Source organism: Hyaena hyaena, unplaced genomic scaffold (genome assembly GCF_003009895.1).
Source record: "Hyaena hyaena isolate Hyena2069 unplaced genomic scaffold, ASM300989v1 scaffold_606, whole genome shotgun sequence".
NCBI lineage: Eukaryota > Metazoa > Chordata > Mammalia > Carnivora > Hyaenidae > Hyaena > Hyaena hyaena.
The window spans coordinates 21,558-37,298 of record NW_024081238.1 but is presented as its reverse complement, the minus strand read 5'-3'; the positions used below and the strand labels follow the sequence as shown (position 1 = coordinate 37,298).

General features: G+C 37.3%; 1 protein-coding gene across 1 annotated transcript in view; it reads right to left on the bottom strand.

The window, feature by feature from the left end:
* Positions 1 to 15,372, bottom strand: part of HMCN1 (hemicentin 1) — a gene marked incomplete at its 5' end in the record, with an annotated part of 345,453 nt that extends 330,081 nt beyond the window's left edge. The window contains one exon of the mRNA XM_039257197.1: positions 15,302 to 15,372. Coding sequence (XP_039113128.1) covers positions 15,302 to 15,372 — 71 coding nt within the window. The remainder of the gene's footprint in view (positions 1 to 15,301) is intronic.
* Positions 15,373 to 15,741: the final 369 nt, after the last annotated feature.

The following is a 15,741-nucleotide window of genomic DNA, read 5'->3' as shown; positions in this document are numbered from 1 at the left end:
TAATTGATAATACTTAATATGAAGGGATTAGGAAAAATCTTCTATGAACCAAAAGTCAGAACTGCTAAGAAATCTCCAGGAATATATACTAGGAATGACAAAAATGATACACCTTGTCTAGTCAGTAAAGGACAATCTTTGAGTCACTTGACTTGTATTCAGATTTACTCTAAGAGGACCTAGGATGCCTTAGTTCATCCCACAGCATTACCCAGGAGTAGACTCTAGAGATCATTAGAATCCTTGGAAGTTACCCCAAATGAATTCATCCATTGAGATCCTGCCATATCTTCAGATTCATACTACAACTTGAATGTAGCCCTAAAAAAACACATGTAGAAGTGGAACCTCTAAGCCTTTAATTATTGTTTTTTACCCTCTAAATTTGAATACAGTAGTTTAAAGACACATCTTAATAAAAACCTAGGGGGCACCTGGGTGGCTCAGTAAGTTAAGCATCCGACTTTGGCTCAGGTCATGATCTCACGGTTCATGGGTTCGAGCCCCACATCAGGCTCTGTGCTGACAGCTAGCTCAGAGCCTGGAGCCTGTTTCTGATTCTGTGTCTCCCTCTCTCTCTGACCCTCCCCTGCTCATGATGCCTCTCTCTCTCTCTCTCTCTCTCTCAGAAATAAATAAAACATTAAAAAAATTTAAAAACCTATATGATTAACAACATTTTGTGTTATTGGAACCACCTTATTCTCCTGAAAAAAACCCCTCTGTGAAACACTGAACTTCATGTAGAGTGAGTTTAATATTGGTTAATACCCAAAGGAAAGAGTGTGATGAGTTGACATAGCTATAACTCCACAGAGAACTTCACAAATATAATTGCAAATGAAAGGCATTCTTTTTCTTTCTTGACTCTTATATTATACCCACAAAACAAAGAATTTGACTTTTATGGACAAACTAACATAGTCTCAAAGCAGCCAGAAAATTGAGGAATGTCAAGTCAAAGGGAAACATTTTGACCTACAGATGTCAGAAACCCATACTAGATATACTTTCATATCCCTTAGGAGTGATTTGTGCAGCTTAGTGGTTTTCCTGCTGTGGAAATCAGTGTATTCTTTACAGTAAAAATAAGTATGCTGCCCTGAATTTCACATTTGCAGACACAGATTATATTATAATCATATTGATTCCATTCCAATTAGAAATTGTTCTCAAGAATAAAACTCTTCTCTTACCAAAATAGCACAATATTTTTAAATGATTACTTTTCTGCCTATACTAAGTTAGTGGGTAACTGAAAATTGAAAATAATTGTTAACTAGTAATTTATATCCTAGTGAAACTATTTATCTCATTATGGATATAGGTTCTTATAAAGAAAAATAAGTTTTTTCCCAAAAGAAGATAACATATAATGTTATATTCTTATAAAAACTCCCTGATACCTGAGTGGGCTTTTCTAATCATTTTAAATCATAAATAATCACTAAAATGACCTAGAAAAGGAATACTTTAGATATATGATGTCCAATGATCACTAACGAGTTTTGAGTGGCTATTGAGCATTCGAAATATGGCTTGTGAGGCCGAGGAATCAAATGTTTTATTATAATTAATTAAAATGTAAATTTAAAAAGTACTAATTTTTCATATTGATGACATGTTGATGTGATGATAAATTCGATATACTGAGTTAAATAAATAAATAAATAAAATTAAATTGTTCTTAAAAATTACATATATGGCTCACATCCTATTTTTGTTGCACAGCACTGCTTTAAAAAATTTTTTTTAATGTTTTATTTATTTCTGAGAGAGAGAGAGAGAGAGAGAGAAAGACAGTGTGAGCAGGGGAGGGTGAGAGAGAGAGATATAGAATCTGATAGGCTCCAGGCTCTGAGGACAGAGCCCAACGCGGGGCTCGAACCCACAAACTGTGAGATCATAACCTGAGCCAAAGCCAGACGCTCAACGGACTGAGCCACTCAGGCACCCCTGGACAGCACTGCTTTAGAATGACACTTGGGTTTTGTTATGCACGCTTCATTCTAGACTGTTGTTTGTAAGGCTGTTGCTTTGCACTAAAAGTCTTCCATGAACTTTGCTTTCTGTCAGAAGTTATTAAAAACAAAATCCAAGTAGTTTTAATTTACTATGGCTCAGGAATCAAGTGACAATCTTCTCCAAAAATCTATAAATTATTGAATATATATATATGTGTGTGTGTGTGTGTGTGTGTGTGTGTACATCAGAAGTTTTCCCACAGGTTTGCTAATAATATTTCTCAAATCATTATTCGATCTTCTGATTCTTAAACTCAGTTTTGGCAGAACAGGACTAAAAAGAGCCATTGTCAAAATGTCCATGTTTATAAATAAACCTCATAAAGTCAGATACTTCAGGTTGATCTGTGTCAAACTCAAGTACAGATTTTAGAATCGAGGGCAATGGGATTGTTACTGAAACACTAAAAACAAACTGTTTTACATTTTAGTTCCAAACTTTAAAACAGGAGTCCTTTAAAAAGTCTTAACATTTTATGTTTTGATATGAATACCAAATGGGAAAAAATAATAATATTCCATAAAACATCTATAATGGAAACATTTTGAATTGATGAACTTCAATCGATGAAAAGCCTCATTAATTTAATTGACACTGTAACTGCTAGTAAGATACCCTACTAGTATTGACTCAATGGGTGTCTACTCCAAGCCAGGCACTAGGAGAGTATTGTCACATATACTATGCTATTTACTCTTTATCTCAATTGATGACGTAGGTGTCACTTTTAGCACATTATATTGCCAGAGCACTAAATCTTTAAAATCTCCTTCCTAGGGTCACATGGACTACTAAGTGAAAGAACAGAGTTTGGACCTCAATTCTGCCTGGCCTGAGCATTCATGAAAACTCCAGTGAGGCATTTTCTTACTTTCATCAACCTCTGTGACTGCAAGCAAGCAACTTGTAAGAGAAACGATAAAAGCAGAGGGGGAAAGATTCTCATTCCTCCAGGTGCCCACAGAATATTGTACATTCTTCTACTGTAGCATCTGCTGAGTTGTATTATAATTTATGTTTCCTCCCTAGTTTATTCCTTGATGAACTTAGTAAGTGGTCCATTGTGGTTGGATGAATGAAGGGATAAATGAATGAATAGTGCATACATAAGAGAATGAGATTGCACAAAATAATCTTGACACAATCTAGGCATGCTTTCTGTGTTCAACCTGAGCTTTACTTAAGCCTGGCCCATCTCATTTCAAGTAATATAATTCCAGAGCTAAGCCTCTTGAAGTACAAGTACTTATATATGTATACTCTTAGTGGTATACAAAACTAACTCCCTCAAGCTCTCATATCTCTGTATCTCTCTCTGTCTCTCTCTCCCTCTCAATCATGGCATGCTGTCAGGTTTAATATTTAACAAAAGAAAACAAACATGGCTATGGAAATGTATCCCCTAAAGCCACATAAACCTGCACAAGTACATGACAATGTAACTGATATGTTAACTCTGTGTTTTTATTTGAACTCTGAGATGGAACTTATCTATATCAGTGGGCATACTCTTGCTCAGTATTTTGATATTCATTTTATCTTTATAGTTCTGCGGATAGCTACAAGTTACTAACTTGCCAAAGACACTTCAGATAGAAAAAAAAAATGTGTACTGAAAAAACAGAAGCATGTGACCTTTCATAGCAATGTCGCTCCTGGAATTAAAGAAAAACAACAACAACAACTGTAACCTCAGAGTTACAGTGATAATTATGTTAAAAAATAAATTCCTGGAAAGCAGGATAGAATAGGAATAAGTAGAAATCTTATCAGTCAAGGGAATAATAAAACAGAAATTATCATGCTGTCTTTTCTAAATACAAGACAATTCAGGAGTGGCACTGAACTAAACTGAACTTTTAAACCCTGCGAAGGGTTGAGAAAAACGAGACCCCCGTCCAACCCAATGGGAAAATATTCATCAACAAGAGATCAGAATATGAGAAAGGCTAATCTCAGAGCAGGCCCTCACCCATGCCTTATTATGTTTCGTCTAGTCAACCCATGTCAATTCTTCTATTTTCTTCATTCATTTTCACTGAAAGAGTGTTTATGCCAGTTGTTTTCCAGGTATGCCTAACCCTAAGCAATGAAAAAATGAAACTTTCTTGGTAGGTTCATACCTAAGTCCAAAATAAGTATTATTGGCATTATAATACCCTTACTCTAACACAACAACAACCTACTAAGCCTCTTTTCAAAGTCAGACCATATTTTTCCTTCCCATGGAATACTCACCACTTGAAATGTCTTATCTCTGTAATTTGCCCTTTACCTATAAAATTTAGGAATGAAACTCAGTCTCAAGCTAAACGAGAGTTTACAACCCTCAGTTCTCCTTCTCTTTTTTTTTTTTAATATTTTTATTTATTTCTAGGAGAGAGAGAGACAGCGTGAGCAGGGGAGGGTCAGAGAGAGAGGGAGACACAGACTCCGAAACAGGCTCCAGGCTCTGAGCTGGCAGTCAGCACAGAGCCCGACACGGGGCTCGAACCCACAAACCGCGAGAGCATGACCTAAGCGAAAGACGGACGCTTAACCGACTAAGCCACCCAGGCGCCCCCTCAGTTCTCCTTCTTAAAACACATTTATGTCATTCTATGACCAAGAAAACAGAAGGTACATGTGGAAACCATTACTTCGCATTGAACCTAATATAAAATGTCATTCAAGCAAGTATAAAATAAATTAGAATGACCACAGAATCCTAATGTCAGTGACGTTTGGTCTTCATCACTTGTAGAAAATATGGCAGGGATGTACTGTGAGATAATCGGAGTATTTCAGAGCCCAAATTTCAAATCTCTATAATCAAAATAAAAGTCCAGGCAGTCCACCATGTGCCCTTTAGAGTTTAGAGAAGGTGAAATCCAAATCAAGGCATCAAAAAACTGTTGACCTTGCTTCCAGATGCTTTAAAGGTTAACGACTATTTCCTGCCTTTCAGGTTATTACCAATCAGTAGTAACTCTTCAGCGATTGATCTTTCAGTTTGTTGGAACCACTTTACTGTTTGGTCTTAGGAGGAGATTCAGTTCATTTCAGTTTAAATAAAGGATACACTACGTGCTGTGCATAATCAATATCTTGATTAACAAGTCAGAAATTGATATACCTTCATACTACTTAAGAGAATTCCTTCCATTGTCCCTCAAGGATTCCATACCTTTTAATTTTCTTTTTCCAGCAAATTAAGACATTACCCTAATCCCTAGTTGGGATTCCTGATCTCTCCTACTGTAAGGCCTTGTTTGCCCAGTACAATGAGCCAGAAGAGGGCAGGGTTCTGGGTCTAAGGGGGCTTTGGCAGCCAGTCATTATCTGTCTATTCAAAGTTAGGCAGGCCTTCTTTCTCCCTGTTTTTCCTCAGTTATGACCCTTCTCTCTCTTTCCTTAGCACTCCGCAGGCTCGGCCTGCCCGCTAAAATCTGACTTCCTTTCTACTCCAACACTCACATGTGGATCTTATATGCTTCCCAGCACATTTGGTATTATCTTGGTTATTGGGTAGCTGATGGAGATTATAATGTGATTGTGTAATGTGTGTTTTATTTTATGTATAAAAAATATATTTATACTGCTTATGCTACTTTAGGTCTTGGCAAAAAAAGATTACCAACACAATGCATTTTTACTAAAGAAATCATTATAGGGGTACTTGGGTGGCTCAGTCGGTTAAGTGTCTGACTTCAGCTCAGGTCATGATCTCACAATTGGTGAGTTTGAGTGAGTTTGAGTCCTGCGTCAGGCTCTGTGCTGACAGCTCAGAGCCTAGAGCCTGCTTCAGATTCTGTGTTTCCCTCTCTCTCTTCCCCTCCCCAGCTTGCATTCTTTCTCTCTCTCTAAAAATAAATAAACATTAAAAAAAATTAAAAATCAATATAATTTATGAACATTATAATATATAGGGAAGTTTGAGACTGACAAATTGTATGGGCTATTTTAGAGCTAGTAGGCATTAAACAAAACTGGTGAACTAAGATCTAGATCATCTCACAGGAGGAGACTCCATATATATCTATATTTATATATATAAACAGACTAGATAAATGAGGATTTTCAAAAATCAACAGGAATATAGGAGTATGGAGACCTGGTTTAAAGTTTATATGAAGAAATCTGAGGGACTGAGCTGTTAACTGCACCTGGATTCAATATGTGATATGATTGCCAAAGAAAGCCCATATCAGCCTCAAACATGAACACAGCCTCCCAGACTCGCTCCAGATGAGGGCCCCAGGGATCATCTAGTGATGAAGACCAGTGCTATTAAATCTCTAACTGGTGTTAGTTCATTTCTAACGTACAATAGGTTTCTGGAAGGGATTCAGGCATCTGATGGGGTAATTGGACAAATAATAGTCTAAGCAAGTACCAATACCAAGATTCCACAATTCTTCTTGACACTTTTTTCAAGCCCTAAGAATAAAGACAGCTTCTTGAGAACGGCTCCTGATCTATTTGGATTGAGGGGGGAAAAATAATATAAAACCTCTAAATTTCCTGTATATTCGTTTTGCTCAAAGTGGGGTTGATAGTTTTCTCTAAGAGTTCTGGCTTTAGATCAAGAAACATTCTCCCAAGGAAAACATTTTGTGACCTCCATCCTTACCATCACCTAAAAATAGACAAAATCAGATGCAGTACTTATTATGGAGAATAGGGTAATCCTTTGGCTGGGTAAGTAGCATGTATGGGGTGAATCCAGGCATTATGGGTCAGTGATGCTATTCTGTGACATGTAACTGTAATATTTATTCTGCAATGACTCATGTATTTACCCTTTGGAACATTCTCATGCATGCACCCTTTGAAAAGAAAATCAAGACTTTTATCATCATAATCCATACCTATGTCATTATGTCTATGTTCTGCTTTGAAAAAGTAATCCAATAGTCAGAATACTCTTCTATATTCCCTGTCCTTTGAAATCCACATAAAAGATTGTTAGGAAATCATCGAGTTATTTGCTTCTGGATAAGGTACCAGGGTGGATAGTTAGAAAAGAGTCAAGCATTCTCACTCAGTGACCTCCATTCTCTTCCCTCCCTGAGGATTTAGAATTATCTGTCCCATAAAGAATTCATATAGTTTATCAGGGAACTCTAGCAGTGAGTGAAAGTTTTAATAGATGCTTCATTCAAGTCCCAAGAAGTTTCAACTCTAACGATAAAACATCACCTACAAATACAACTAGGGTGTATGAACACTACCCTTCAGTCTCTTAAAAGGCAACTTAACCTTTGCTCTCCAAGGTATTTGTGAGGTCATACTTAAATAAGCTTATCACAGTTAAGTAGTGAGAACACGTGCTGAGTAAAAAGAGCAATTTTATTGATAATTAACTTTGTCATTTGCTGCTCAGTAATTTCAGGTGAGCCAAGTGTGCAACCTGATCAGAGGTAGCAGTGAAAGTCAAAATCTTCAAGGAATGAATTCATTTCAGTGAGGATGAGACCAGCCCTAGGCCTACCTCTGTCTTTAATTCTCCACACCAATATCTAAGTAAAATACTAAAAAAATTCTATAAACAAATGTTAATTTGATTGGACTAATTAGGTTACATAAATCAGTATTTAAAAGGAAAGTAACAGAGTCATAAACAACACTGTCTTTGGCACTAAATACCTCCTATTTCGAGACCAGCTTTGCTATTCATCAGTTTGGTGACCTGATTGTTACCTACCATCTCAAAGCTTGAGTATGAGCCTTTGTAAAAGGTAATATTGATATTTGTGTGGGTCTGAATTGAGAGAAATATTTGCATAATCGCAGGCACGTATTCCACTATTGCTGCTCGCTGAGGGTATAAATATTTGGTGAGTAATTCCCTTAAAAAATAGAATAGCTAACATTTATCAAGCCCTTACTTTGGGCCAGACATTGGTTCTACTATTCTTTTTTTTTTTTTTTTTTTTTGGTTCTACTATTCTTGAAGCTTCTACGTATATAATGAGTTACATGTGTTGGACTCATCTCATCTTCCCTAAATTTAATACATGCCATTCTTCCTGTAAAAGTGAATATATATACACACACACATATGTATGCATTTGTACGAAAGAATACTTAAAAAGAAATAAAAGTTGGTATCTCAGTTGAATCATGTCCAATACCAAAGATGGAAATCACATCTTCCATAGTTTTTCAATATGTCTATATAAACCCTCACATATAAACCCTTTTTATTATTTTTATCTAGTAATTTAATTTTGCTTTTCTTAATTTCTTTGTCACATATTAGTTTGGTTTTTAAAATTCATATAGGAAACTTTCTTATAAATCTAGAAATAAAAAGCATAATTTTACATAGTAGCATGATTTAGGGGCACCTGGGTGTCTCAGTCGATTAAGCATCAGACTTCGGCTCAGGTCATGATCTTGGAATTCATGGGTTCTAGCCCCACATCAGGCTCTGTGCTGACAGCTTGGAGCCTGGAGCCTGCTTCAGATTCTGTGTCTCCCTCTCTCTCTGCCCCTCTCCTGCTCATGCTCTGTCTCTCTCTGTCTCTCAAGAAAAATTAACATTAATAAAAATTTTTTAAAAAAGAATTATAATAATTGGATCTTACCCTCCTCTTCTTCATAACTCCATCCTGTTCCTATATGACAATGCTGTTCTACTAATTTTACTCTTATTTCTGCTCTTTTGGGCATTAATTTTACTAAAAGACCTCACAAAGGAAAATTAAATTATGTGTGAAGATTTTCAGTTTTAGGGACCAGCTGTCTATAAGAAAAATTGTAATTCCATTATTGTAAAAGTACTTTCCTTTTTTTATATATATTTCAAATGTTTGACTAATTGCTTTTTGTTCTTTAAAACATTTGGATAAAAGGTTTGCAAGCATATCACTGCCAACATCATTTTTTGGTTTCTAAAAATCAAAAGCTTTCAATTTTTTAAATGTTTATTTTTTGAGAGATAGCACAAGCAAGGGACAGGCAGAGAGAGGGAGACAGAGGATCTGAAGCTGGCTCCATGCTGACAGCACAGAGCCCAAAGTGGGGCTCAAACCCATGAACCATGAGATCATGACCTGAGCTGACGTCAGATGCTTAACCGACTGAACCACCCAGGTGCCCCAGCTTTCTAGTTTATTATAAAGAATGTGACCTGAGACAAGACTTTGCATTGCATATTTACAGAGATACTAATTCCCAAAGCTCTGTGATTTGAATACCATTTATTGTCATTTGTCTTCCCTTCTTTTCCCCAGAGAGAAGGCTCAGTTGCTTTTCAAGTTGCTTCCATGTATTCCAGATGAAAGATGATAAAGGAAAATAAAATTAATGTTATAAATGTAATGATTTAAGGTTAGTGATTTTTTTCTAAGTTTTTCTTGGAAAATTTTAAACTATTTTTCAAGTTATCTATGTCTCTGTGAAAAAAATAGCTAAGCTTAGTGTAATCTTAATGGGCAATTAAATACTTCAAACTAAATTTACTTTTCTTTTAAAAACTATTACAAATGCAAGAAAATTATTAACTTAAAAAAATTTGTTTAGGGGCGCCTGGGTGGCTCAGTCAGTTGTGCGTCCGGACTTTGGCTCAGGTCATGATCTCACAGTTCATAGGTTCAAGCCCATTGGCCTCTGTGCTGACAGCTCAGAGCCTGGAGCCTGCTTCGGATTCTGTGTCCCCCTTTCTCTCTGCCCCTCCCCTACTCACACTGTGTCTCTCTCTCAAAAATAAGCATTAAAATTTTTTTTAATTTTGTTTAAATCTAAGTAAGCTTTAGTAGGACAGCAATTCTTGTTGCTCATGATAACAGTAATTTACAAGGAGTCACCAAAAATGGTAGAAGAGGAGCCTGGAAATTATATACAAAACAAAATTTAGTATCTTATACTAAAATTTTATGAAACTTGTGAAGTTTAGTCTCTAGGCTGATTTATGAAATAATAAAATATTCTCTAAGCAAACACTGAGGAGAAAAATATATTCTTGATTAGGTATTAAGTGATGATATAGCCTAGAGTTTTTTCCTATTTAACCCTTATTTACGAAATTTTTTGCCATTCAATTAACAAGGAATAATTCACTAGAAACTTCGAATCTTTGGAAGTAAAACAAAACAAACAAAGAAAAACAAAACAAAAACACTTCCATAGTACCCCTAGTGCCTATAACAATCCCAATGTTGAATGAAGGGATTTCTTCCCCAACTGGTTGTTCTACTTAACCATCCTCTTCGATCCCAAGGCAATGCAAAAACAAACCCCATAAGATGTAGCCATTCCAGAGAAACCTCCAGAGAAATGTACACCAGCTTTCATTCTAAGAGAAAAGAAAGTTATTTTTTCAACAGACATAGGCTATAATCCCATGGAGTGCCTATAACAGTCTCAGTTCCAAACATGATGCAGGAGGGCTCTGGGAAGGGGATCAATGGAGTATGAGTCAGGAATCATGATCCCTCACCGTGGAGACAAACTGAGCACAGAGGATAAGCACACTCCTTGAAGATGCTTCGGAACAAAAGAAAGGGAGAGGCAGGAAATCGGGAGGTGCCAGTGCCAGGTCTCACTGAGAATGTAGGGATTTTCATTCTAGCCAGATATTCAAGAATACAGCTCAGCTGTATTTTTGCAGAGAAAAAAAAAAAATGAATACAGTAAATCCTTTCTTAACATTCTATCAGCTTGAAATCCCCATTACTTGGCCCTTCTGAATCTCTGTGTACTGCAAGCTGGTAATTAGGTTTTCTTTTTAATTAAAACAAATTTTTTTTTATTTCTGAGAGAGAGAGAGAGAGAGAGAAAGCGTGAGCAGGGTAGGGTCAGAGAGAGAGGGAGATATGCAATCTGAAACAGGCCCCAGGCTCCGAGCTGGCAGTCAGCACAGAGCCCGACGCGGAGCTCGAACCCACGAATCATGAGATCATGACCTGAGCCGATGTCAGATACTTAACCGACTGAGCCACCCAGGCGCCCCTAGGTTTTTAAGTTATCTTTTGTCCCATCAAATAAAGCTTAAATTATATTTGATATAGTTTTACTGTTAAATATATATTTTTAAAAGAGGCTACCCTCATATAACATCTATTTAAGTCCATTTTAGTGCAGCTACTGGTTCATTCCACAGGTGGATCAGAGACTCAATGAGAGGTACCTCATGGTAGAATAAAGCAACATAAAATTTTTAACAAACAGGGAAATACAATTTCTAATTCCCATGATCCATGTATAGGATGGAAATTTTTATGCAAATATTTTTTCAAAGGATCTGGACATCCAAAGTGGCAAAGAATTTGCCATATTGAAGGGCAGAAAAGTAAATTCTAAGTATCAAGATAATGACTGGAAAAAAAATGGCATAGTATAAGAGAAAAGAAATGTAGGATTATTAGTGGAAAAGACCATCAGAATAAATTTAGTAAAAGAGAAAACCAGCCAAGGAATAAATATATAAATCCATTTAGATACTTATGGAATATAATTTATTTTAGTGTATTATTAAAAATTATAGAGACAGGCACAATAAAATAATCATGACTGAATACATATTTGGAAATCTCAAGCTTTGACTTTTTCACCCTATTCCCCAATTATGCTCATACCATACACAGTTCCAAATCAAATCATTCACCCAGCAGTGAAACTAAAGTATTTAACTTCGAACCCTAATTTGGACTGTGTTGATTTGTATATAGTGGTATATTCATTCACTCTTCCTTTCTTTCATCAAAAACAGAGCATGTTCTGAGAACAAACTGAGGACTGATGGGTGTGTGGGGGGGGGTGATGGGCATGGAGGAGGGCACTTGTGGGGATGAGCACTGGGTGTGGTATGGAAACCAACTTGACAATAAACTATTAAAAAAAAACAGAGCATGTTCAATATGCCAAGCATTTTGCTAAGGTAACGATTAGCTAAATCAGACATGATTCTTCAGTGTGAAATCCTAACTACTTTGTGATGGAGAGAGGCCATCCTGAACGACAGGGCGGATCTCTGAGGAAGTGGTGCTCAAGATTAGACTTTGAATACAGGATTTTAAACTAGGTTAAGGGAGCATGGAAGTGAGGGAGGATAAAGGACAGGAAATTCCTTTGTAAGGAAAAGCGCATGTGCAAACATGCCACCGGGAGATGAGTGAGGATACAGATTTGTGGAGAGTCTATGCAAGGCAACTAAGACGGAGTACAGAGCCCAAAGGAGAGAGTGGCTCTATATCGGGCTGAAAGCGAGACAGTTCTCAGGTCACTCAAAATCTTGATGTGAATTTGATGAGATGGGTGTAGGGGGTGACTGCAGAGGGTATTAGGGGAAACGTTCAGAGATGTATTTTGAGATTATTTGGTTCACAGAATAGAAAATAGTCTGGAAAATAAAAGCAAGAGCAAATGCAGGAAGATCACTTGGAAGCTTTTTTCGCATTTGCTTAGACTAAAGATACAGTAATTGGGACTAGGGTAGTACCAATAGAAATAGTGAGAAGTCAACAGACGTAAAAAATATTTAGACAGTTAAAAACTACGATTTGATGGTTTGGATGTTGGGGGGAAAGGGAAGGATATATTAAAGATGATTCCGATTTTTTGGTAGTATAACCAGAATACTGTAGTCAACATTCACAAGGACAATAAATAGAGAACAAATATCAAGAATTCAGGACCAAGTGTAGAGCAATGGAAAGGGCACATTTGTGAGTTTCACTGTAGAGGGCCATTGTGACATCCAGGAGAGTGACATAAGGGTCTGAATGTCCAAGGAGAAGCCTGAGTAACAAATATTTATGTAGATATGGATGATTTTGCTTAAAGGGAGGATATAAAATGAGGAAAAATTGGCAATGGCTCTAAAACCTTCAGGAACCTCAACATTTAATGGCTCAGTGGAGGGAAATGGACCTGCCTAGGAAGCTAAGGAAAAGTGGAAAGAAAATAAGAGTGTAAGTAAGGAAAGAGAATTTCTCAAGACATTCTTGAGTATTGTCAAAGACTACAAAGATGTCCATCTAATATGCTGATGACTGAAATGGTTCCACTGCATTTAGCAAGACAAAGATCACATGTCACCAGCTAGAGCTACTTCGATGGAGTGAGGCAGTGGGGACTAGTGAAATAGACAGAGGAGAAGGGGGGAGGCAGGTGTGAGGAAATGATGGTGGTAAATCAAGACAACTTTCTTGGCATTGAAGGAACTAAGAAGGATAAAAGTTGTTATTTATAAAAGGACTTGAGAAAATAGAGATTTATTGTTATTTGTTTCACTTTCTGTGATTTGGTTTGTTGGGGTTTGTTTGTATTTTGGAGAGACTAGAACATATTTAAGAGTAAATGGGAGCTCTTAAGCAGTTGAGAGAAACAGTTTGAGAGTGCTGGGATCCTGAGAAAGCCAGAGTTGAGATCAAGTAAAGAATGAGAATAAGATGGGTATTGGATGTCAGGAGATTATATGCTAGGTTTGAGGAAGAGAGGGCTGCCATTTGTATGTGCCTGTGTTTGAAACAGTAAGTGAGTTCACTTGCTCTGGGCAGATCACTCATTGAAACAACCAGTAGTAAAAGGGTGAGGGAATGGAGGTTTAAAAAGAGTAAACAAGATCTATCATTGTCATTGGGAGAAATGGGGAATGTAATTGACCAGGAAAACATAATCAGATGATACAATGGAGACAGATGGTTGTGTATCCACAGTGGAATCAACCCGCCCCTGGCGGACAGGTATGAATAATGCAGATAATTGGGGTCATAAAAGAATAAGGTTTTGCCTTTTCAATAAAAAAAGCAATGGATAAGAAAGAAAAAGAGGTGTTGTCTGAAATGATAGGACTCTGAGCTAGATTGGAGGAAAGTGAGAAAAGGAGAGATCTGATGGCCTGGGAGACAGGCTAGGGGTTAATGAGGGTGAAGGAGCAGTTGTAAACAATTGTGCCAGGGGGCGCCTGGGTGGCTCAGTCCTTTAAGCGTTGGACTTGGGCTCAGGTCATGATATCAGGTTCGTGGGTTCGAGCCCCGTGTTGGGCTCTGTGCTGACAGCTAGCTCAGAGCCTGGAGCCTGTTTCAGATTCTGTATCTCCCTCTCTCTCTGACCCTCCCCTGCTCACACTGTCTCTCTCTCTCTCTCAGAAATAAATAAAACCTTAAAAAAAAAAACAAAACAATTGTGCCAACAAGCTTGGTGGACGGATGGTTGCTGTTGGAGGTTAAGATGCTTGAACTAGTGCTTTGAGAGGTAGAATGGATTAGTGATGATAAGGTCTGGAGGGAGTGGAAGACTGAGATGGCATAAAGAACAGGTTATTGAAGATGGCTAGCAGGTCAAGGAACAGAAAAGAGAAGGTTCTGACAGGTCATTCCCATAAATGCTGAAGTCCCTGGAATGATGGCAGCCCTGAAGGGGAAAGGTAGCTAATGATACAGGTACCAGTAGCTTAGATGAATGGGGTGGGGAGTGGTCACACGGTCTGGAAATGACTCCAGCAGAGACATCTATGGAGAAGAGTATAGTGAAGCAGACTCAAAGAGCAAGTGTTTTCGTTTACATGAATGGATTTAGCAATAATAATCTCAAATAAGCACTGAGGCACATACTAACCCTGTCTCCAAGTCCTGTTGTCAGAATATCAGCTAAAGTAATGCTATTCTTCTTCTCTAATCACCTAATTATACTTACTGTCAAAAATTTTATACAGTTGACTTAGAGCAGAGAATATCAAAATTATTTTTAATTATACCTTTTCTGTTGTGAGAGAATAATTAACTGTTGTCTATGATTCTCAATGAAGAGACTCACCTAGAGCAGGGTTCAGTAAACTTTTTAGAGAGGGTCATGGAATAAATATCTTAGGCTATGTGGGCCAGTCTATCAAAACTACTTAATTCTGCTATTGTTGTATGAAAGCAGCCATAGATGATGTATAAATGAAGGTGAACCCAATCTGCCCCCTTCACATATCTATTGTCCAATTCATTCAGGGCTCAAGGAGAAAAGGAAATGGAATTAAAAACCAATAATTATTTATGAGGCACATGGGTGGCTCAGTCGGTTAAGTGTCTGATTCAGCTCAGGTCACGATCTCATGGTTCATGAGTTAGAACCCCGCACTGGGCTCTCCACTTTCAGCGAGGAGCCTGCTTCAGATTCTGTCTCCCTCTCTCTCTACCAATTCCATTGCTCGCTCCATCTCTCTCAAAAATAAATAAACATTCAAAAAAAAATTTTAACCCACAATTATTTCCTTCAGGTTTAAAACTAAGGGAAAACAGACACAAGTTCATGATCTTCCTTTCCCCCGAAACAAATAAAATTGAAAGCAAGCACTTACCTGAACATACAGTTCTCTGAGTTCATACTGAAATTTCTTGGGATCTGTAGTAATCGTCACTGGGCCAATTTCTATGAGGATAAAAATGACATAGGTAAATAAATTGTAATCAATAGCACTAAAGACTTCATCATGTTTGCGAATGTCTTTTCATTGTGCACTACATGGCTATTTATTAGTAAGAAACATATAGCCAGCAAAATAAAACAACAGACTGTTTCTCAGTTTATAGCTACCGACAAATAACTTAAATTTTGCTGAAAATTATGCATATTCAGAGTGAATTTTTAGCCTTAGGAAATGCAAAGGGCAGTTATAAGACCTAGAGCCAGAAGACCCCAAGTTCAGTCCCTTTTTACTCTCATCAGTCAATGAATATTTATTGAATATCTACTTTGTTGCTGGACTCTAAATTAATTACCCATCCATCCTATAATTCT